Genomic DNA, 21,580 nt, shown 5'->3' on the forward strand with positions numbered 1-21,580 from the left:
TTCCTTAGGAAAATATATGGTGTGAGAAACTTTCACAGTCATCCTAGAATGATAGAGACCATGGCCTTCTAGATGCATGGAAGGACAGTTCTGCTGTGCATCTAAAAAACATGTTGATACTCTGACTGAAGTAAAAATATTTTATTTTTTATCAGAAATCTGGTCCCAATACTTTTCTTCAGTTCATTGTCTTGACCCTTCAGAAAAGAAATCGTACAGTAGAGATAAATTCAATACAAGCAAATTCAGAGGTGCACTCTTATAAACCAGTAATGCAGACAACCTACGCCTTCCAGTTTGTTCTAAGTTCCTTCTCTCTGGCAGGTACAGTCCCTGCAGAAGAAAACAAAGAGGTTGTCTGCAGGCAAGGCACTTCAGGAACTACCAAGGAGAAAACTAAGGCCACTGGAAACTGCTGCTAGTCTGTGAACCCAGAGAGCTGCCAGTGGACAGGAAGGCCACCCCCTGCTCCCATGAAAACAGCCTCCTCTTTTCCTGTCCAAACACTTCCACCAGGCTTCCAGAGCCTGTCTCCACCGGGCCTTCAATGCACACTTGGCCTGAGAAACGGAAACCAGGCCATTTGGCGAAGCTGAGCACTGCTTCTGATAGCTTCCGGTCACTTAAGCCAATATGGCTGACAGAAGGCAATGCTTTCAGAGCGGCATAAGCAGTTCCTTCTTGCAAGGACAAGTGAGTATAGATCAGTATGTTAGCAAAGCAAGTACGTTTTCAAAAGTTTTCAAAAGTCTCTCCTACTTTTCCTGTTCAAGCTGCCGCCTCTAAATCTGCCAAGAATCAGAAATGGACCTCCTCTGAAGGCACTTGGGCTATGTGGTAGCGCTACCAACAATGGAAGTGCAGAAGGCCCTTTCTGGGCAGGACTCCAGGCAGCACACTCCAGCCTTCTTGGGGCTTGGGCTTGTGTTTAATGGGTCATAGCAACAGTCACAGAATCTTCTTCGTGTTAGAGCAAAGTCAGGGCCAGGGGTCCTGGAGGAGCTTTGTTTCTCCTGTGCTCTGAGGACATGCAGAAATTCCAGGAAAAGAGTGACATGGTGCCAATTTACTATCTCCCAGGCCCTGGGTGTCAAGAGTCAGGCCAGGCAGGAATCAGGCTCCAAACAGGCTGGCTAGGGAGTGCTTGTTCTTCCTTCCTCAGGGTGGAGGTGGCAGCTCCTCTCCAGAAGCCAAATGAGAAAAAGGAGAGCTGTGCTCAGGTCAGAACTGCACCCAGCCAGTGCCTGGATGGGTCTGGTTGGAAATGGATCTGTGAAAAGACAAATTGGGGGGTAAGGCTGGGAGAGATAAAGTCCAGAGGCTAAAAAAAAAAAAATGCAATTTATAGTTCAAACAAGCCTAACCCTTGGCCTGTCTTATAAAGATTTCCTATAAATAGGCCAGGCCCATTGGTGTCAACTATACCAGCTGCTTCTCAGCTATAAGTGAAGAGCTGAGATCAGATGACCTACACTGGAAATTCTTGGCTCTCTGGTTCTTTCAAAATGTGTGCTGGGGCCAGAGTGACAGTAGAGCAGGTAGGGTGCTTGACTTGCATGCTGCTGACCCAGATCCAATCCCTGGCATCCCATATGGTCCCTTGAGCCTGTCAGGAGTAATTTCTCTTTTTTTTTTTTTTGTGGTTTTCGGGTCACACCCGGCAGTGCTCAGGGGTTATTCCTGGCTCCAGGCTCAGAAATTGCTCCTGGCAGGCACGGGGGACCATATGGGACGCCGGGATTCGAACCAATGACCTTCTGCATGAAAGGCAAACGCCTTACCTCCATGCTATCTCTCCGGCCCCAGGAGTAATTTCTAAGTGCAGGTCTGAAGTGTTCCCTGAGCATCAATGGGTTGACCCAACAGAAGATTTAAAAAGGTCTACTGATTCCTGCCCTATAGCTTACCTCCATAACAAGACAGCAAGCATCTTTTTACTATCCAAGGGAAAAGCTAGAAACATTAGAGCACCTTGCCCAGATGTCTTCAGGGGCTGGGCCCTGGCTAGAATCCCAATTCTCTCTCAGTCCAGAGTTCTGGGGTATCTGGAAAGATGATGGAGAAGAGGGAGGTACTTGGGTCTGAGTGAAGCAGCTAAAAAAATCAGAAAACTGCCACAAGCCGGCCCAGTACATCAAAGAGCAACAAAATCTTCACTCTGAATGCACTTTTCATGCAGGGACTGGGGACTCTGTCCTCACAAGGCTCACACTGGAGCTGCTGTCTGGCACCTGGAGCAACTCCGGGCTTTAGGCAAACAGCCCTAGTTCCAATTTCCATCAGAGAAAGCCCTCTACTCACCCAGTGGATTTGGTAAAGTCACCCCAGATGTCCGCAGTGGCAGTAGTTGCAGGCTTAGGCTGAGGCCAGGAAACACTTCCTGCTGATGTCTCTGAATTGGCCATGTAGAGAAAGGAGAAAAAAACAAACAAACAGGAATTAGAACTTTTTTTGTGTGGGGATGAAGAGGTGGAAGAATTTGGGAATACACCAGGCTATACTCAGGGGTTATCCCTGGCTCTATACTCAGAATCATTCCTGGTGGTGCTCAGGAATCAACCTGGGTTGGATGTGTAAATGTTTGTTTTGGTTTGGTTTTGGTTTTTTGGCCATTGCCAGAGGTGCTCAGGGATTACTCCTACCTCTGCACTCTGAAATTATTCCTGGCAGGCTGGGAAACCATATAGAATGCCAGGGATCAAACTCAGGTCGGCCAACTTCTAGGCAAGCATCCTACCCACTGTACTATTGATCTGGCTCTGGGCCTGGAGAGATAGCACAGCGGCGTTTGCCTTGCAAGCAGCCGATCCAGGACCAAAGGTGGTTGGTTCGAATCCCGGTGTCCCATATGGTCCCCCGTGCCTGCCAGGAGCTATTTCTGAGCAGACAGCCAGGAGTAACCCTGAGCACCGCTGGGTGTGGCCCAAAAACAAAAACAAAAACTATTGAATCTGGCTCTTTAAAGAACCACTTTTCACTGGTTCTGGAATCAGTCTCATGATTCCAGTGACTGAATGGGGCAGAGATGTGTTTTAGTAACCAACCAATGAGTGGGCCACCTTTCTGCCCTATGTTCACACCCTGGAGGGCTCCTGGAGGAAAAGGGAGGCCATGTACATCAGTGAGGAGGGCCCCACACCACCTCTCCTGACCCCCAAGCCAACCTCATCTTCAAACAAATTGTGCTGGAAATCTGCTTCCATTTTACTCTCACCAGTCCTGATTTCAGAAGTAGAGAACACCCACAAAGGCTACTGCCATGGAAAGCCTGCTGTCCACCGACTGGGTTAAACTACTGAGAAAATTATAAGCCAGAAGTGTGCTTAGCCTAAGGAGTTGAAGCGGCTGAGGATTGGAGAGATCCCACTAGAAGCTGGCACTTCTTTCAGTTTGGAGGCCACACCCAGCAATGCTCAAGACTTACTCTTGAGGCCGGAGAGATAGCATGGAGGTAAGGCGTTTGCCCTTCATGCAGGAGGTCATCGGTTCGAATCTCGGCGCCCCATATTGTCCCCCGTGCCTGCCAGGAGCAATTTCTGAGCCTGGAGCCAGGAATAACCCCTGAGCACTGCCGGGTATGACCCAAAAACCACACACACACACAAAAAAAAACTTAATCCTGGCTCTGTTAATCAGGGATCACTCTGTAAGCATTAGGAGAACATATGGAGTGCTGGGGATTGAACTCAGGTTGGCTACAGGCATGGCAAGTGCCTCCCACTGTACTATCACTCCAGCCCAGGTAGATCCTTCTGTCTTTACACTGGGAGGCAAATCATGGGCCAGCGGAGGTCAGTTCCTCAGTGCTACAACTGTCTTCTGAGGGTGATATGCTTGTCATCTGGCACTTCCCAACAGCTGCAATTTCTAATACATTCAATGAGTTCTTAGCACAGCCAGGAGTGGCCTAATCCCCCCCTCCCTAAATCATCCTTAAAAACAAACAAAACAAAAAGTCCTGGTCTCCAGAGTGGATGAGCTGACTGCGACTCCTCCCATTCTCCGAGTTGGGGGATGGAGGAACCAGATCCTCCATACAAGGGTTCAAAGTCCCAGCTGCAAGTGGGATTTCCAGGACTTAAAAGGAAAGAAACAGGCTTCCTGCTAACTACTGTCCCAGAACCCATGACAAGGAGGCTAAAAATCTCCGGGACAATAGCTGGGAGGAAGGGGAGAGGGAGAAGGACTTTAAGCTGGTAGCATCCTGGACTATCAAAGGCTGGCATGAGGCACTCCTAGAATCCCAAGGTTTCCATAGAATCCTTATTATGTGTTGGAACAATACCAGCACAGCTGACTGTGTTCATTCTCTTTCTCACTGCCTGAACTAGGGGCTTTCATGTCTGAACCTCATTCATGCTTTTCTGTCTGGAAGGCCAAATATCCCCTGCCCCAATCCCTTCCTTCAAGGCCCAGATCAAGGCCTTGTCTTTCATTGAAGCCTCCCCAAAAAATGCCAGGTGGTCTGCATAATTTGGTCCTTTGTGACTGTGTTTCTTTCTTACTAGATATGAGCCCATCTCTATTCCTCCATTAACTCAGTACCATACTGAGGAGCCTCCAAAAATCAAAATTCCATCTGCTGATGATTTCAGAGCAACAAAGGAGCCGATGAACTTGTCCACAGAGGAAGATGGACCCTCTCTAAGGGTAAGCAGTGAGGCATCAAAGGAACAGAGGAAGTTGCCTACCCCCCTATGTTGGAAGGATAGACTGTGTGGTGCTCTCACCTTGGGTTTGTCAATCCAGATACTAAAGGGGGGCATGCAGGTGGAGGAGGGAAAGTCAAAGGACCCCTACTGACAGAGGGAGGAGGGTGTCCACAGGCCCAGAGGGTAGACATAGTGGCAGGAACAGTCAGAGCACTTACTGAACTAGGAGCTACCACTGGCGGGTACAAGTGACCCTTCCACAGATAAGTGCTCTCCGGAGGGAGGAATCAGAGAGGAGGTCTTTCCCCCCTGGGGGAGGCGGGAGCAGGCTCAGGCCTCCAGTGCTGGCAGGCCGGGTTCGGGAGTCCCAGCTGTACCTTCCTTCTTCTTTATGTTTCTAAGGAAAAGGAGAGGAATGTAACGGTCAGTCTCATCCCGTCCCATCCAGACTATTTCCCTGTCCTACTTCGGCAGAAGATCCGTTGATCTTGACCCACACATCTGTAACCCAAAACCTGGTCAGACGCCAGCCAGCCTTTGAATGTTACTCACTCACCACCATTTCTACAGTGATGGAACACATTTTGTTAAACCTAGCACCTGATCCCATTAATCATACACGGAAATGCAAATCAAAGCTACAATGTCATTTGATTACACTTTTGCCAGAAAGGCGGAAACAGGAAGCCAGGACATGGAGCAGCAGAGCAGCAAGACAAGGCTGCAAAAAGTGGGAACTGGGAACAGCTTCAAAAACAGTTTGAAAGAAAGTCCTCTGAAGCTAGACACATGAACTAGTGATCCTGAAGCTCCATAGCGGACACCAACATACCCAACAGAAATGCATGTTGGTGGCTCCTAGACACACACCTGGCCATTCACAGCAACACGATTTTTAAGAAGCCCAAAGTGCAAATGCTCACTGTTAAATGGGGAAATGATTGGCCATATTCTCATAATGGAACATACTCCAACAATGAGAATGAACAAACCCTATGCAAACAGAGTAACACTCTCACCAACCTTACAGTAAAAAGAAAAGTGATTTACAAAAGAGTAGATAGTATATGATCCACTCATAGAGTTAAAAACAAATCTAAGGGCTTGGGACATGAATAACCTTGTTTACCTCATATTTTCTTTTTTTTTTTTTTTCCAGTTTTGGGGCCAGCACCCGGCATTGCTCAGGGGTCACTCCCTGGCTGTCCTGCTCAGAAATAGCTCCTGGCAGGCACGGGGGACCATAGCGGAACACCGGGGATTTGAACCAACCACCTTTGGTCCTGGATCGGCTGCTTGCAAGGCAAATGCCACTGTGCTATCTCTCCGGGCCCTTACCTCATATTTCTAGGTCTTTCTACAAATTGAGAAATGGAAAAAAATGTGCATGGACCTAGAGGCCATGTGGTCTCAAGTACATTGGTGAAAATAAGAAAAAGGTCAAAACTGGGGCCAGAGCAACAACACCAATGATAAGGAAAGTGGCCAAATCCCGGTTTACTTCCTGGTACCACAGGAATCCTCCACCACGCACAGCAAGAAGTGATCCCTGAGCAGAGCCAGAATAAAGCCTGAGTATGCTGAGTATGGCACTCCTCCAGAAAGAAAATTCTACTGAGTTCTTTACTTATAAAAAAGTGCAAATTTTGTGAGGGCTTGAGCAATAGCACAGCCAGTAGGACATTTGCTTTGCAAGCAGCCAACCTGGGTTTGATTCCAGCCATTTTGTATGGTCTCTGAGCCTGCCAAGAGTAATTTTCTGATCACAGAGCCAGAGTGACACCTGAGTACCACCAGGTGTGGCCCCAAAACCAAAGCCCTAAGAACAACAATAAAAAAGTACAAGTTGGAGGGGCCTGGAGAGATAGCACAGCAGCGTTTGCCTTGCAAGCAGCCGATCCAGGACCTAAGGTGGTTGGTTCGAATCCCGGGTGTCCCATATGGTCCCCCGTGCCTGCCAGGAGCTATTTCTGAGCAGACAGCCAGGAGTAACCCCTGAACGAGACGCCGGGTGTGGCCGAAAAACCAAAACCCAAAACAAACAAAAAAAAAAAAGTACAATGTTGGGGCCGGGAGCGGTGGCACAGCTGGTAGTGCATTTGCTTGCAAGCGGCAGACCTGGATGGACCACAGTTCTATCCCCTGGGCGTCCCCATACAGTACCCCAAACCAGGAGTGATTTCTGAGTGCATAGCTAGGAGTAACCCTTGAGCGTCACCGGGTGGTGGCCCAAAAAGCCAAAAGAAAAAAAAAGTACAATGTTGTGTATGCATATTACACGTTCAGTAAAAATTTAAAAAAAAGGAAAGAAAGAAACCTAGGCCTGGGAAGGCTTATCTTATAGATTTGAGGCCCTGCGCTTAATAATCCCTAGTACATAAAACACAAAAACCAAGGGGCCGAGAGATAGCATGGAGGTAGGGCATTTGCATTGCATGTAGAAGGGACAGTGTTTGAATCCCAGCATTCCCATATGGTCCCGCAAGCCTGCCAGTAACGATTTCTGAGCATAGAGCCAGGAGTAACCCCTGAGCGCTGCAGGCGTGACCCAAAAACAAAAACCGAAAAAACAAAAAAAAACAAAACCACATTGGGGTCAGAGAGATAGCATGGAGGGTAAGGCATTTGTCTTTCATGCAGAAGGTCATTCATTCAAATTCCAGCATGCCATATGGTCCCCCGAGCCACCCAGGAGCGATTTCTGAGCATAGAGCCAGGAGTAATCCCTGAGCGCTGCCAGGTGTGACCCAAAAAAACAAAAAACAGAAAAAACAAACTTCACAAAAACCCAGCAAGTGACAAAATCCTTAGACACAAAGAGGAACCAGAAATCAGCATGATTAACAAAAATGAAAGAGATTTATTTAGTCCTTCCCTGTGAGAAAGAGCTTGGTCAAACTAACAAACCCTCTGAAATCCCAAGCCTGCATTATCAGTACAACTGTGTGAAGATTTCTAGCTCTGACCCTGGTAGGTTCCCAGGGCCAAAGCTTTGATCATGCTCTAAAAGAAAGGCGACTTCCTTCATTTCTATGAGAAAATGCCTAAAAGGAGAAAACAAACAAACAAAACCAACACTACCTGGCACACAGCTGATGATCATTAAATGTTAGTTCTTCCAAACAAGAGAAAGAATCACATCCCAACCAGTCCACTGGATATGACCTGCATTTTCTCTTAAGGGGCCAGCGGCCAACTTCAAGGGTCCCAGCATGAAGCAGAAGAGAGGAGAGAGAAGAGAGAGATAGAAAGTAAGAGAAAGAGTATTATTTAAGAATTACAATTTGCCCCGCCCCCCAAATCCAAAAGGCCATTGGTTTCCCCAAGTCACTCCATCTATACCTTCGGAGGCAAATGATGCAACTAAGCCCACACCACCCTTCTCTATTCTCAGCAGGAGCCAAGGGGGAACCAGATCTGCAGCCAGCAGGGCTGCTCAGGACAAAGACACAGGAGCCAGGACAGAGCAGCAGAAGCATAAAGTGTGACTCCTAGGACCCAACCTACTGCTGTCCTGCACAGAGCATATCCTTACCCAAAGCCAAAGGCCAAAATGACACAACTCAGAATGAGCACACTGGTCCCAAGCTCTCTCACATCCCAGACAGAAATACCACTTCATCCCAGAGGTCCTGAAGATACTGCTCCCTCCGCTAAGCCACCAGGATTGTTGCTGCTGTTGCTGAGACACTTTCCCCTAACTCTAGGCTGCATGCCCCTTCCCTAGGGACCCATGCATTGAGGACTGTTCTAGGTTGTCCAAACTCTTCTGCCATAGAGTTTTTCTCACTCAAATCTCAGCAGTTGTAAAGGATATGTACTGCGAGAGGAATGATGGGTTGTGTCTGGGGCCCACAAGCCAAGGGAAGCGGGAGACTCACTGCAATGTTGAGCTTGATGGTCTGGCCCTTCTTTGAAGCCAAGGTCCAACTTAGGGCTTCTGATCTGGGTTCTGGGCTTGTTTTTCAAATTCACACTGTTGTTTCACCCACCTGAGGAAAGAGGAAAAAGAAAGGTGTAAGAGAGAGAACAAATGGTCTGCACTCCCATATTCACTTCACCCCTTCCTACCAGTAGCCCAAGAGGAGGCTTCTGTCGAGGGGAGCTGAAACATAAGAGCTCAAGGGCTTGGGAGTTAGACTACATCATTTAGCCAAACAGACATAGACCACACACTCAAATCCACACCCACACACTCACATAGAACACTACTACACACACCCTACCTCTAAAGGTAGTTACTGAAATGGGAGAGAGGTCGAGGAGTATTAGCTATACAAATGTCCCCACCCTGCACACACACCCCTCCAGCAGCTGTCTGGGACAGAACCAGAGGCCACAGGCAGAACTAGCTTCAGTCTTGTGACAGGGACAACCCAGACTCTCAGGTATAGAGGGGATCCTGCCAATGGGAGGGAACAGTCCTTTCTTCTGTCTTTTTTTTCCCTCTTTTTTGGCCACACACCCCGGCAGTGCTCAGGTGTTAGTCCTGGCTCCTGTGCTCAGAAATAGCTCCTGGCAGGCTCGGGGGACCATAGGGGATGCCGAAGATGGAACCCGAGTCCGTCCCGGGTTGGCCAAATGAAAGGCAAATGCCCTACTGTTGTGCTATCTCTCTGGTCCCCTTCCTCTTGTCTTAAAATGCCAGAAAGGACTAGTCACAGTCTCTTCTATGACAGAATTAAGCACACTAGCTACACCAGAAAGGAATACACCAGGAAAAGCACAAGGGATCTAACAGAGGAGATGGACCCTTCAATGGCTGGGCAGCTGACCCAAGTAACAGGGAAAGGAAATGACTACAAAGCAGAGAAAAGGAAAACAAAATAGACGTGAGAACCTGCTCTAAAAGAGCCTGAGATTTCCTAAGGCTCTTCCAGCAGACAATTCATACCCGACTGCCTGGGTATCCAATGTGGGAAGTAGAGGGTGGAGGGCAGAGGACATTCTGTCTCAAGAAAGGAGAAAGCTCCGAGTGCCACTCACTTGAAATGATCCTGTAATGCAACATTGAAGTCAAAGGCATCTCCTCGGTCCCCAAAGCCAATTCCGATAAATGCCCGTCGCCCTGGAGGACAACACATAACACATGATGGGTGTTGCTCTTGAGCAGACATTACCTGCTCAATTGATTGCAAGGGGATCAATACCCTCGACCTGTACCTACCAGTGCCAATCTTCGACACGAATCACAAAGTAACCTGCTGGAATCTGTCACACTCTCCACAGATGTGCCCAGGAAATTGATCCACAGGGGCCTGGGCAAAGAGCTCCCCTGAAAGCACAAGTGAGGGAAAGCCTGAGTCCCTTCCCACCTGATGCTTATGTTACTCTCCTGTGACACAGACAGGCAAACCATCCTCTGGAACCCAAATCGAATCCACATTGGACTCAAAGAAAGATTCAGATAGGATTAGCCGGTTTACAGATCAGATCCCCCTCACAGTAATATTTCAGACTGCCAAACCCTGATAAAGCACATGGAACATAACAAAATGTTTAGCTTTGTTTTTTATTTGGGGGAGCCCCTCTCTTGAGGGGGGACCAAATGTTGGTACCAGGGATCTTCCAGGTAGGCCTGTGAGCAAGGCAAGTGCCTCCTTCAATGCTGTACTATCTCTCTGTTCCCTGTTACTTTAAGTATTTACCTTTTTTTTTCCCCAAAAATTAGGGTGTCCACCCTAAATCTCCAAGAACTAATATTTAGCACAAAGAAGCTGAAGTTATTTTATACCTAATAAAAATGAGGGATTAGAACATATTGGTAGTAAGCACTGCAGCGAACACCTATTCTCTCTAAACAGCTAGATACATTGTGCTTTCCCCTCTTCAGCTTAATATGAATCACATAAGCTTTTAAGCTAATACACAACTGGTGAAAATCTCTTTTCTTATACACCAGAAAATGGGGGAGGTGCAACCGTTCCTGGAGGTACTACAATACCAGGTCAATGCACGGAGCAGGCAGAGCAAGTCCTCTTCCGACTCTCAGCTTCAAAAATCCATTTAATATATTGTCCTCGGATAGAGGACATATCAGATATAAACTGATAAGCACTGATACTACACTTGTTCTTAGCCAAAAGGCCAAGAAGCGATATATTTTTATTTTTGGTGGAGGATTTGGACCATTCCCGGCAGCATCCAGGAATTACTCCTGGTAGGTTCTGGGGACCATATGAGATAATAGGATTGAACTTGGGTCAGCCAGGCACAGACAAACACCTTACCAGCCATACTATCGCTAGAATTCAACGAAATATTTTTTACTGGATCAAGTGATTAAGAAGTAATTGTGGGGCTGGAGAGATAGCATGGAGGTAAGGCGTTTGTCATTTCATGCAGAAGGACGGCTGTTCCATATGGTCCCCCGAGCCTGACAGGAATGATTTCTGAGCGTAGAGACAGAAGTAATACCCTGAGCACTGCCCGGTGTGACCCAAAAACCGAAAAAAAAAAGAAAAAAAGAAGTAATTGTGTGGGAAGGGGGGAACAAAAAAACCCAAGTAATTGTGTGTTGGGGATGGAGCAATAGCACAGTGAGTAGGGTGATTGTCTTGTATCGGTTCCCAGCATCCGATATGGTCCCCAAGCCTGCCAGGAATGATTTCTGAGCACAGAGCCAGGATTAATTTATAAGCACCACCAAATTGGCTAAAAACAAACAAACAAACAACAAACAAAAATGAAAGTAATTAAGTGAAGGCCTGAGCAATAGTACAGTGCTTGCCTCTGTACTTGGCCAACCCAGGTTCGATCCCGGCAACACATTTGGTCCCCAAGCCCACCAGGAGTAGCTGCTGAGGGCCACTGGATGTAGTCCAAAAACAAAACAAAAGAAGTAACTGTGTGATATGATGTTTAATTTTTATTAAGGCTATATGCAGGGGTCTGGAGAGATAGCACAATGGTAAGGTTTGCTCGCAGCCCATCCAGGATGACGGTGGTTCGAAGTCGTTCGAATCCCAGCATCCCATATGGTCCCCGAGCCTGCTAGGAGCGATTTCTGAGCAGTAACCTCAGGAGTAACCTCTGAGTGCCATATCCAACAGTGTGAAAGAACTATTCCCTGTATGTTGTTTAGAGATAACTCCCAGCAGCTTCAGGGTAACTCTGGTTTTCCTGCATGCAAAGTCCCTTGTTCACCACTTTGAGACACTATGTCTGCTTTTGAATTTTTTGTTTTTGTTTTTATTTTTTAACCCAGGCAGTTTTCAGGGATCACTCTTGGAAGACTTTGGAGCAGCTTAAGCAGCACTGGGGATTGAATTTGGGGTGGGATGCATGCAAGGCAAATGCCCTACCCACTGTATGTACTACTGTTCCGGCTTCATCAGCCCACACTAAACCTGGTTTTATCAAAATCCCTGACCCTGGAGTTGATAGCATTTTGCCAGTTTTTCTCTCCCTATGTCTAGATTAAAGTTCAGCTAATGCTTTTAACTCTAGAGCAGTGATCCTCAAGTCAAGAGTAATTTTGTTCCCTATTATTGCCCAATAGATGTGTGAAGAACTTTGATTGTCACAGTTTGGGGCTGCTATCATCTAGCAGCCTGTGGTGTTGTTTAAATTAGACTCCAGGGCACATAGTTCTCATCTGGTCTAAGACAATAAGAAGCTAAGAAAGTGGCCCCGGGCCCGGAGAGATAGCACAGCGGTGTTTGCCTTGCAAGCAGCCGATCCAGGACCAAGGGTGGTTGGTTCGAATCCCGGTGTCCCATATGGTCCCCCGTGCCTGCCAGGAGCTATTTCTGAGCAGACAGCCAGGAGTAACCCCTGAGCATCGCCGGGTGTGGCCTAAAAAACCAAAAAAAAAAAAAAAAAAAAAAAAAAGAAAGTGGCCCCACCTGTGTGATGGGAAAGCGAGGTGCAAACAAGACCCAATAGACCAAACTCCAAGCTAAGGATTTATCTCTGGGATGGGCTCTAAAAGAGAAGCTCAGCCCCCCACAAAGGTTACATTTATACCTAGCTGTGGCCTCCCAGCCTGTGTGGCCCTTCCCTGTGACACAACCAGAGACAGCCAGGAGACCTCTGCCAAGCCACAGATGCTGTTCCTCAGATTCCTCAGTCTGTACTCTGGACTGAGCCCCACTTATATCAAAACGGAGGCCACCATGCCTCAGGTCATGTGGCTGGCTCTTGGTCCCACACGCAGAGAGTGATGCAGGGGTTGAGAAGAGTCAATTCTGGGGCCGGAGCGATAGCACAGCAGTAGGGCATTTGCTTTGCATGTAGCCAACCCCAAATGGATCCAGGTTCGACTCCCGACATCCCTTATGGTCCCCCGAGCCTGCCAGGAGTGACTTGGTGAGTGTTGGGTGTGACCTCAACACCCCCCAACCCCCCAAAAAAGAAAAAAGAAGTCGTTCTGTCTTGAATCTGTACTTTGTGCCAGTCCACCAAGGCAACTCTCTAATATATGAGAGAAACTCCTGGCTGAGCGGCATCTCTGAGGTTGGGGCTATGCCAGGCTGTGCTGCCATTCACAGATCACCAAGAGTTAGCGTGAATAGTGTCAACCTTCCAGAGAGTTCCTGAGCAATAAATGCCAACTGACATCCCCACCCCAGCAGGGCTTGTCTCTCATCACAGAAACTGCCGAGCAAGCTGGTCAGCTCTGTCAGTGGGTGCGGTCAGTTCTGGGGAGTTCCTGTTTAAAATGATAAACAGATTCCTCAGGAAGAGCCCTCAGCAGAGGTCACAAATCTTCACTCACAAGACTTATCTTCCCTTATAGGAAGCTCTGGGGTTTTCTCCTTGGGATTAATTTGGATGGCTCCTCTTCTGAGCCTCCAAACTAGTATTTTCTAAGGACCCCCAAAAGCAGGGGTGGCAAACAGGATTTTTACCCTCACTCAAAATGCAAAATGCAATATGTGTTTTAATAGATTATTGTTAAAATTAGATGCTTTTGTGTGAGTGCTTGTCTGTTTTGGCAGGTCACTGCGTGATGTGGCTCTCTGACTCTCACAGTAAAATTTTTGGCTCTTTGTGTCGAACTTGTTCGCCACCCCCCTACCCAAAGGAATAGTTGCCTAACAACAACAACAACAACAACAACAACAACAAATGTTCCTTTTATACTGAGGACAGTGGTGTCCACAGCTAAGGTAACCTCGGCTGTGTTTTCCCTTCAGAAAGTGGGTTCTTGGCTTTACCTGAGGTCCTGTCTTCCAGCTTGATGTAGGCCACCTGCCCCCTTTGCAGTGATCCGCAACCGGCCACTCCATGACGGGCTGATCCAGTTGCCATTCTGCAGCCCTAAGAGGACAAAAACCCATGAGCCCTCTGGCAGAGGCTTCCACTCTATGACTCTGATGTTATAGACAAAAATAGGAAGGGCACAGGGCTGCTGAAATTTTCTCACTCCAAACCCATTTTTCATCAGAGAAAACTTTTGTTTTGTTTGTTTGTTTGTTTTTGTTGTTGTTGTTTTTTTGGGCCACATCTCGATGTGCTCAGGGGTTACTCCTGGATGTCTGCTCAGAAAATAGCTCCTGGCAGGCATGGTGGACCATATGGGACACTGGGATTTGAACCAACCACCTTTGTCCTGGATCAGCCTGCTTGCAAGGCAAACGCCGCTGTGCTGTGCTATCTCTCCGGGCCCCAGAGAAAACTTTTAAGAATTCCAGGTATAGGGCCCGGAGTATAGCACAGCTGCGTTTGCCTTGCAGCAGCCGATCTAGGACCAAAGGTGGTTGGTTTGAATCCCGGTGTCCCATATGGTCCCCCCGTGCCTGCCAGGAGCAATTTTCTGAGCAGACAGCCAGGAGTAATCCCTGAGCACTACCGGGTGTGACCCAAAAAACCACAAAAAAAAAAAGAATTCCAGGTATAAAAAGTATGTATTCAATTCAAAGGCTTACTGGTAATAAGACATAAACTTGGGCCAGAGAGATAGCACAGCAGGTAGCACACAACAACACAAATTCAATTCCCAGCATCCCAAATAGTCCCAAGCTTGCCGTTGAGTGATTCCTGAGCACAGAGCCAAGAGTAACCCCTATGCATTGCTGGATGTGGGCCCTCCCAAAACTCATAAACTTGTTTTAAAATAATTTTTCTGCCCCTTTCACATTATTTCATGACCCCATGGAATCGTGAACCAGATAAAAAGTCAGCCCTAGGCCAAAGAGATAGCACAGCCGTAGGCATTTGCCTGGCACACAGTGAACCAGGAAGTATGGTGGTTCAAATCCCAGCATCCCATATGTTCCCCGTGATTGCCAAGAGTGATTTCTGAGAGCAGAGCCAGGAGTAACCCCTGAGCGCCGCAACCGGGCTCTTGGGTGTGAGCCAAAAAGCAAAAATAAAATTGAAAAAGAAATAGGGGCTGGCGAGGTGGCGCTAGAGGTAAGGTTTCTGCCTTGCAAGCACTAGCTAGCCAAGGAAGGACTGCTGATCGACTGCCCGGAGTCCCATATGGTCTCCCCAAGCCAGGGGCAATTTCTGAGCACTGTAGCCAGGAGTAACCCCTGAGCATCAAACGGAGTGTGGCCCCAAAAACAAAAAAAAAAAAAAAAAAAGAAAGAAAAGGAAAGAAAAAGTCAGCCCCTAAGGGCCGGAGCAATTGTAGAGCAAGTAAGGCCCATGCCTTGCCCATAGCCAACCCTAGTTTGATCCCATATGGTATCTTCCTATGGTTCCTAAGCATCTCCAAGAATAATTACTGAGCACAGAGCCCGAAATAATCCTTGAGTATCACTGAATATGGCCCCAAAACAAAACTCAACTAAAATATCTCCAAATAGGGCCGGAGCGGTAGCACAAGCAGTAGGGCGTTTGCCTCGCACATGTTAACCTACTATGACGATCCGAGGGTCGATCCCCTGGCGTCCCATATGGTACCCCAAGCCAGGAGTAATTTTCTGAGCACACAGCTTGGAGTAACCCGAGCATCACTGGGTCTGACCCAAAAAAGAAAAAAAAAATCCCCAAATAAGCCAGAGATCTGTATAGCAAGTCAGGGTGCTTGCCTTGCACACAGCTGATTAGAGTTTAAGACCCAATACTTCGTATGCTCCCCCAAGTCTACCAGGATTGATTCTGAGTGCAGAGGCCAGAAGTAAGCCCTGAGCATAGGTGGGTATGACACAAAAATCAAAATAAAGAATTTATCTTTCCTTTCTCTTCCATCTCTTTAGTTTTTCTTTCAATGTTTTATTTTTTCAAATCATGTTGCTTTTGGTCTTCCTAAAACAAATGTATTATTATTATTATTATTATTATTACCAGTTAATGTCAATTATGTAATGCATTTTCTTTAAATGAATCTTAAAATTTAAAAAAAAAAAAAGGGGCCGGAGAGATAGCATGGAGGTAAGGCATTTGCCTTTCATGCAGAAGGTCACTGGTTCGAATCCCGGGATCCCATATGGTCCCCGTGCCTGCCAGGGGATATTTTTGAGCATAGAACCAGGAGTAAACCCTGAGGTGCTGCCAGGTGGTGAGCCCAAAAACCAAACATAAAAGAGGGAGGGGAGGGGAGGGAGAGGGGAGGGGAGAGGAGGGGAAGAGGAGAGAGGGAGAGAAAGAAAGAAAGAAAGAAAGAAGATAAGAAAGAAGAGAAAGAAAGAAGAAAGAAAGAAAGAAAGAAAGAAAGAAAGAAAGAAAAGAAAGAAAGAAGAAGAAAAAGAACTATCTTCTCTAATTAGGAATGTTGCCCAAGTTACATAACACAGTCCTGCAAGTGAAATGTTTTGGATTTTGATCCAAAAAAATTTGGGGGCCGGGCGGTGGCGCTAAAAGGTAAGGTGCCTGCCTTCCCTGCGCTAGCCTTGGACGGACCCCGCGGTTCGATCCCCCGGTGTCCCATATGGTCCCCCAAGCCAGGAGCAACTTCTGAGCACATAGCCAGGAGTAACCCCTGAGCGTTACCGGGTGTGGCCCAAAAACCAAAAAAAAAAAAAAAAAAAAAAAAAAATTGATCCACACAACCCCTCCCTCCAGCCCCCCGCAGCACAAGGAGTGGTTCCTACAGCAGCAAAACATTCTGAAAGGTATTATTAGGAAGCAGCCACTCAGGAAATGAAGCAACCTATAGCGATGGTTTCTTTCTTCTAAAGGAGAATTCACATTTGAGTTCTAAGAGGCAAGCTCAGTAAATCCCCCAAATAATAGGGATCCTGTGGGTATTTCCAGAAGGCTTTCCTTGGAAGTCCCTATGTAAGTGCCAACTCTGGAGAAAATGCTGACAGCCTAACTGTGGATGCAGGCTGTTCTGAAAGCCACATAAATGCAGGTTCCGAAGTCAGCCTACTCAGTTTCACTTCCTCCTCCTAAGATCTTGGGCCTTAGACTCAAACCAAGTGGAGATGGAAATGCAGGGACCAGCAGTTTTTCTCTTTGCCAAATCAGCTAGCCCTGGCCCTTTGGAACCTCACTCTCTTGGGGAAAGAAGAGGGCCCAAGACCCTCCTATTGAAGGGACTGGGAGAGAAAACAACCTCCTGGTTAATGCCCATCTCCCCTGTGGTGACAGAAAGCAAACATGTTTCTGTTGCTGTTAATACCGTTGCATTCTGTTTAAGTCACATCATACTGGCTGGAGAGACAGTATAAGGGTCAGAGGCACTTGCCTAGCACCCAACTACCCTGATTTGAATCCCGGCATCACACAAGGTTCCCAGAGCACTACCAGGAATGGATCACTCGGAGCAAAGAGCCAGCAAAAAAAGCCAGAGTTCAGCTAGGTGTAGTCCAACATCCACACACACACACCCCAATCATGTCGATGGATATCGTAGGGGTTTCGATAAGGTTCACTAGAAGCCCAAGTGACTACAGTCGAGGATGATAAGAAGTCACCCCAGGCTCTCACCAATCTCCAGGTGCCAACCAACCCTGTCTTTCCAAAAAACTGGGACTTGTCTTCAACTGCCACCATCACCACCTGCCCCGAACCCACACCAGACAACATAATCAGATCAGGTTCCCTTCAATATTCTCTGGATCTTTTCAGACCTAAGCTAAAGGCCAAAAAAGGGGGGGACGGGGACTAGAGCGATAGTAACTGTGTGGATAAGACACTTACTTTGCAAGGCATCTGACCTGGGTTTGATCCCCAGCATCCTATCTGGCCCCTGAGCAATGCCAGAAAATAACTGCTGAGGACTGAGCCAGGAATAACCCCTGAAGTATGGTCCCCCAAAACAAAACCCCCAAGACCTGTGACTCTTTGGGTCCCGGCCACCTCTTAGGCTGCTCAGCCAGGGTCCCCAACTACCACTCAACCAGGCTTGAAGACCTTCCCTAGGTGGCCCAAAGCTGGGGGTCTCCATCCTGCTTTGACCCTCCGGGGGAGGACCAGGCCTTCCCTACTCCACTCCTCCTCTCCACTGCCCGGGGGGTCTCTGCTCCCCAAGGGGGTGTGTCGGGACGGCGGGAAAAAGCCAAATTAGGGGCAACCCGGGAGTAACAGGCTTCCGAGTGTCACCTGTAGCCGCGGTTGGTGGCCCGCGGCGGGATGCGGTAGACGTGGACCTCCGGCTTGACACACAACACAGACTCGTACTCGCTCGGCTCCATCCGCGACTCCCCGAGCGCACGGACTTCCGGTCCTTCCCCGTCCCCGGGGCGGGAAGCGGTGCGACTCTACTGACTCAAGGGATAGGCTAGAGTGGTAGCTGGTCGGGTTTCAGTGCTTACGAGATTGCACCCCCTGCTGGGATCTCTAAGTGAGAACAGGCCGTGGAAAGGCCAGAATGGATTTAAGGATCACATTTTTTTTCCTCTTCTTTCTCTTTTCTTCTTTTTTCTTTCTTTCTTTCTTTTCTTCTTTCCTTCCTTCCTTCTTTCTTTCTTTCTTTTTCTTTTCTTTCTTTCTTTCTCTTTTCTTTCTTTTTTCTTATTCTTCCTTCTTCCTTCTTTCTCTTTTTCTTTCTTCCTTCTTCCTTCCTCACTCCCTCCCTTTCTTTCTTTCTTTTTCTTTCTTCTTCCCTTCCTTCCGTTCTTCCTTTTCTCATTTTCTTTTTCTCTTTAAATTCCTTCTTTCCTTTCTTTTCTCTTTTCTTCCTTTCTTTTTTCTTTTTCTTTCTTCCTTTCTTCCTTCCTCCCTTTCTTTCTTTCTTTCTCTTTTCTTTCTTCCTTTCTTTCTTCTTTCTTTCTATTTTTCTTTCTTCTTCCTTCTTCCTTCCTTCCTTCCTTCCTCCCTCCCTCCCTTTCTTTCTTTCTCTTTCTTCTTCCTTCCTTCTTTCCATTCTTCCTTTTCTCATTTTCTTTTTCTCTTTTTCTTTTCTTTTTTTTTTTTTTTTTTGGTTTTTGGGCCACACCCGGGTAACGCTCAGGGGTTACTCCTGGCTATGCGCTCAGAAAGTTGCTCCTGGCTTGGGGGACCATATGGGACACCGGGGGATCGAACCCGCGGTCCGTCCAAGGCTAGCGCTGGCAAGGCAGGCACCTTACCTCTTTTTCTTCCTTCTTTTCTTTTCTCTTTTCCTTCCTTTCTTTTTTCTTTTTCTTTCTTCCTTTCTTCCTTTCTTCCTTTCTTCCTTCCTTCCTCCCTTTCTTCCTTCCTTCCTCTCTCTCTCTCTCTTTCTTTCTTTCTTTCTTTCTTTCTTTCTCATTCTTCTTTTTTCTTTCTTCCTTTTTTTTCTTTTAAGATCACTTTTTCTGAGCGGCAAAGAAAACTTTAATACAGAGCCTAACAATGGACTGGGGAAATGATTCGAAAGTACTTGAGCTGCCATGAAGAGGGCCATGCATTGACCTCCTCTCTGCACCTCATAATGCTAGTGTAACTGTTCCCCATTTCTACAGCTTGTTGTAAATTGGGTATAGATTCTGTTCGTTGACTATAGGGTTGGGTGTTCAAGTCTGATTTGGGGGGGGGCAGTTTGGGCCACACCTGGTGGTGCTCAGGGGTTACTCCTGGCTGTCTGCTCAGAAATAGCTCCTGGCAGGCACGGGGGACCATATGGGACACCGGGATTCGAACCAACCACCTTTGGTCCTGGATCGGCTGCTTGCAAGGCAAACGCCGCTGTGCTATCTCTCCAGGCCCCAAAAGGGATGCTCTTATCTGACGTTATTTATTCTGGCTTTTTCCATATACCCAGGGCTCCTTGTGGCCTAGATTCAACAAAGTTTTGTGTGTTTTTGCTGTTATTAACTTGGGGTCACACCAGGCAGTACTCAAGCTTACTCCTGGCTCTGCACTCTGGGATCTCTCCTGGCAGGCTGGGGACCCTATAAAGGTGCTGGGGATCTAAACCAGGTTGGTCACATGCAAGGCAGATGCTGCACCCAATGTATTCGCTCTCTGGACCTAGATTCAACCATTCTGTAGTCCAACAAACAAGATTTAGGGCCAGGAGATAGCACAGGGGTCAAGGGTGCTGCTTTACATATCTACCCAGAGATATAATCCACCCCCACCCCCCACCCCCACAACACTATAGGGTGTAGGCCCTTAGTTCTGAGCCCTGGGGTTCTAATCCTGGTGGGCCCTAGCACCACATCTTGCCACATCCTAGAGCCCTAGCACTATGCCTTTGACCTTGACCCCAATTCTAACAACCCCCCCCTCAGACATAGCTCACTGAGCTGAGCACATGTGCAGGAGCCCCAGGGTTTTGATTCCTGACTTTGTGTCATCTGTTTGAACAAAAAGAAAAAACAACAAACAATAAAACCAAGGGGAATCTGTCTGAAGGGTTATAAATATCATTTAAAAAGAAGAAAGGGAGGGGGCCGGGGTAGGTGGCGCTGGAGGTAAGGTGTCTGCCTTGCAAGCGCTAGCCAAGGAAGGACCGCGGTTCGATCCCCCAGCATCCCATATGGTCCCCCCAAGCCAGGGGCAATTTCTGAGCACATAGCCAGGAGTAACCCCTGAGCGTCAAACGGGTGTGGCCCAAAAACCAAAAAAAAAAAAAAAAAAAAAGAAGAAAGGGGGAAAAAAGGAGAAAAACATAACAAACAAAAAGAAAAAAACATAACAAACAAAAAGAAAAACAAAAAATAAAAAACAAAATAAACAAAACAAAATAAATAAATAAAAATCAAATAAAAGACCAAAACCATCCCTCCAAACAGAACTACATAACTTGAACCATCTTGTTCTGCCTCACAAATTGAGTGGGAATAATGGAGGGTACCATGACTAAGCAGGTGTATGAACATTGAGTAGAAATAAAATATGGTCATACTTAAACATTAATTCCAAAGTCAACGACAACAGAATCAAAACCCAATCTACAGGGCCCGGAGAGATAGCACAGTGGTGTTTGCCTTGCAAGCAGCCGATCCAGGACCAAAGGTGGTTGGTTCGAATCCCAGTGTTCCATATGGTCCCCCGTGCCTGCCAGGAGCTATTTCTGAGTAGACAGCCAGGAGTAAACCCCTGAGCAATGTCGAGTGTGGCCCAAAAAAAAAAAATCAATCTACAACAAGCTAGACACAGAGAAGACCACTTATACTAGCAGCTCGGGGGTCAAAGGCAAGGGATATGGGATGCATGCTGGGAACAGGGATGGAAGGAGGGAAAACACTGGTGGTGGGAATGCCCCCCAATTCAATGTCACTATGTACCTAAAATATTACTGTGAAAGATTTGTAATCCACTTTGGTCAAAATAAAAATTATTTAATTAAAAAAGACCAAAACCGAGGGAGGGACTTCAGAGCATAAAAACCGGCTAAGCTTTGCAAAAGCCGGCTCCCTTGTGTGACACCAGGTGGGGAAAATCCGCGAAAGTACACCGGCCCAGTGGGGCTCAACTGTGAAAGACTGTGAGTGTGACCTGTCTATGTCTGTCTACTGTCCTCTTGCGTGAACTCTTGCGAGTGGGGCAAAAAGAGGCTCAGAGGAGCACGGCCACTCCGCTTCGCTACGCGGCCGTGCACTCTTTCTAAGGAAAGAACTCCATTGCAACAAGAAGGAAAAAATCACACTAAGAACGGCACTATATCACAGAAGCAAACATTT

The 21,580-nt window shown here is 47.2% G+C and overlaps 1 protein-coding gene and 1 non-coding gene across 2 annotated transcripts; both read right to left on the minus strand.

Annotated features, from left to right (window-relative positions):
- Window positions 1–263: 263 nt before the first annotated feature.
- NECAP2 (NECAP endocytosis associated 2) lies at window positions 264–18,184 on the minus strand. The gene is given in 17 exon segments (XM_049772168.1): window positions 264–1,270; window positions 2,302–2,383; window positions 4,320–4,334; window positions 4,886–4,961; window positions 4,963–5,012; window positions 5,015–5,049; window positions 8,523–8,560; window positions 8,562–8,591; window positions 8,593–8,644; window positions 9,639–9,720; window positions 9,803–9,851; window positions 9,853–9,888; window positions 9,890–9,927; window positions 13,814–13,853; window positions 13,855–13,890; window positions 13,892–13,916; window positions 18,093–18,184. Coding segments are annotated over 17 exon segments (825 nt in total). The 3' UTR covers window positions 264–1,221.
- On the minus strand, window positions 10,562–10,751 carry LOC126008152 (U2 spliceosomal RNA). Its single transcript, XR_007495535.1, has one exon. It is a non-coding gene; the product is annotated as a U2 spliceosomal RNA (small nuclear RNA).
- Window positions 18,185–21,580: the final 3,396 nt, after the last annotated feature.

The sequence above is a fragment of the Suncus etruscus genome, chromosome 4, assembly GCF_024139225.1.
Source record: "Suncus etruscus isolate mSunEtr1 chromosome 4, mSunEtr1.pri.cur, whole genome shotgun sequence".
Taxonomy (NCBI): domain Eukaryota; kingdom Metazoa; phylum Chordata; class Mammalia; order Eulipotyphla; family Soricidae; genus Suncus; species Suncus etruscus.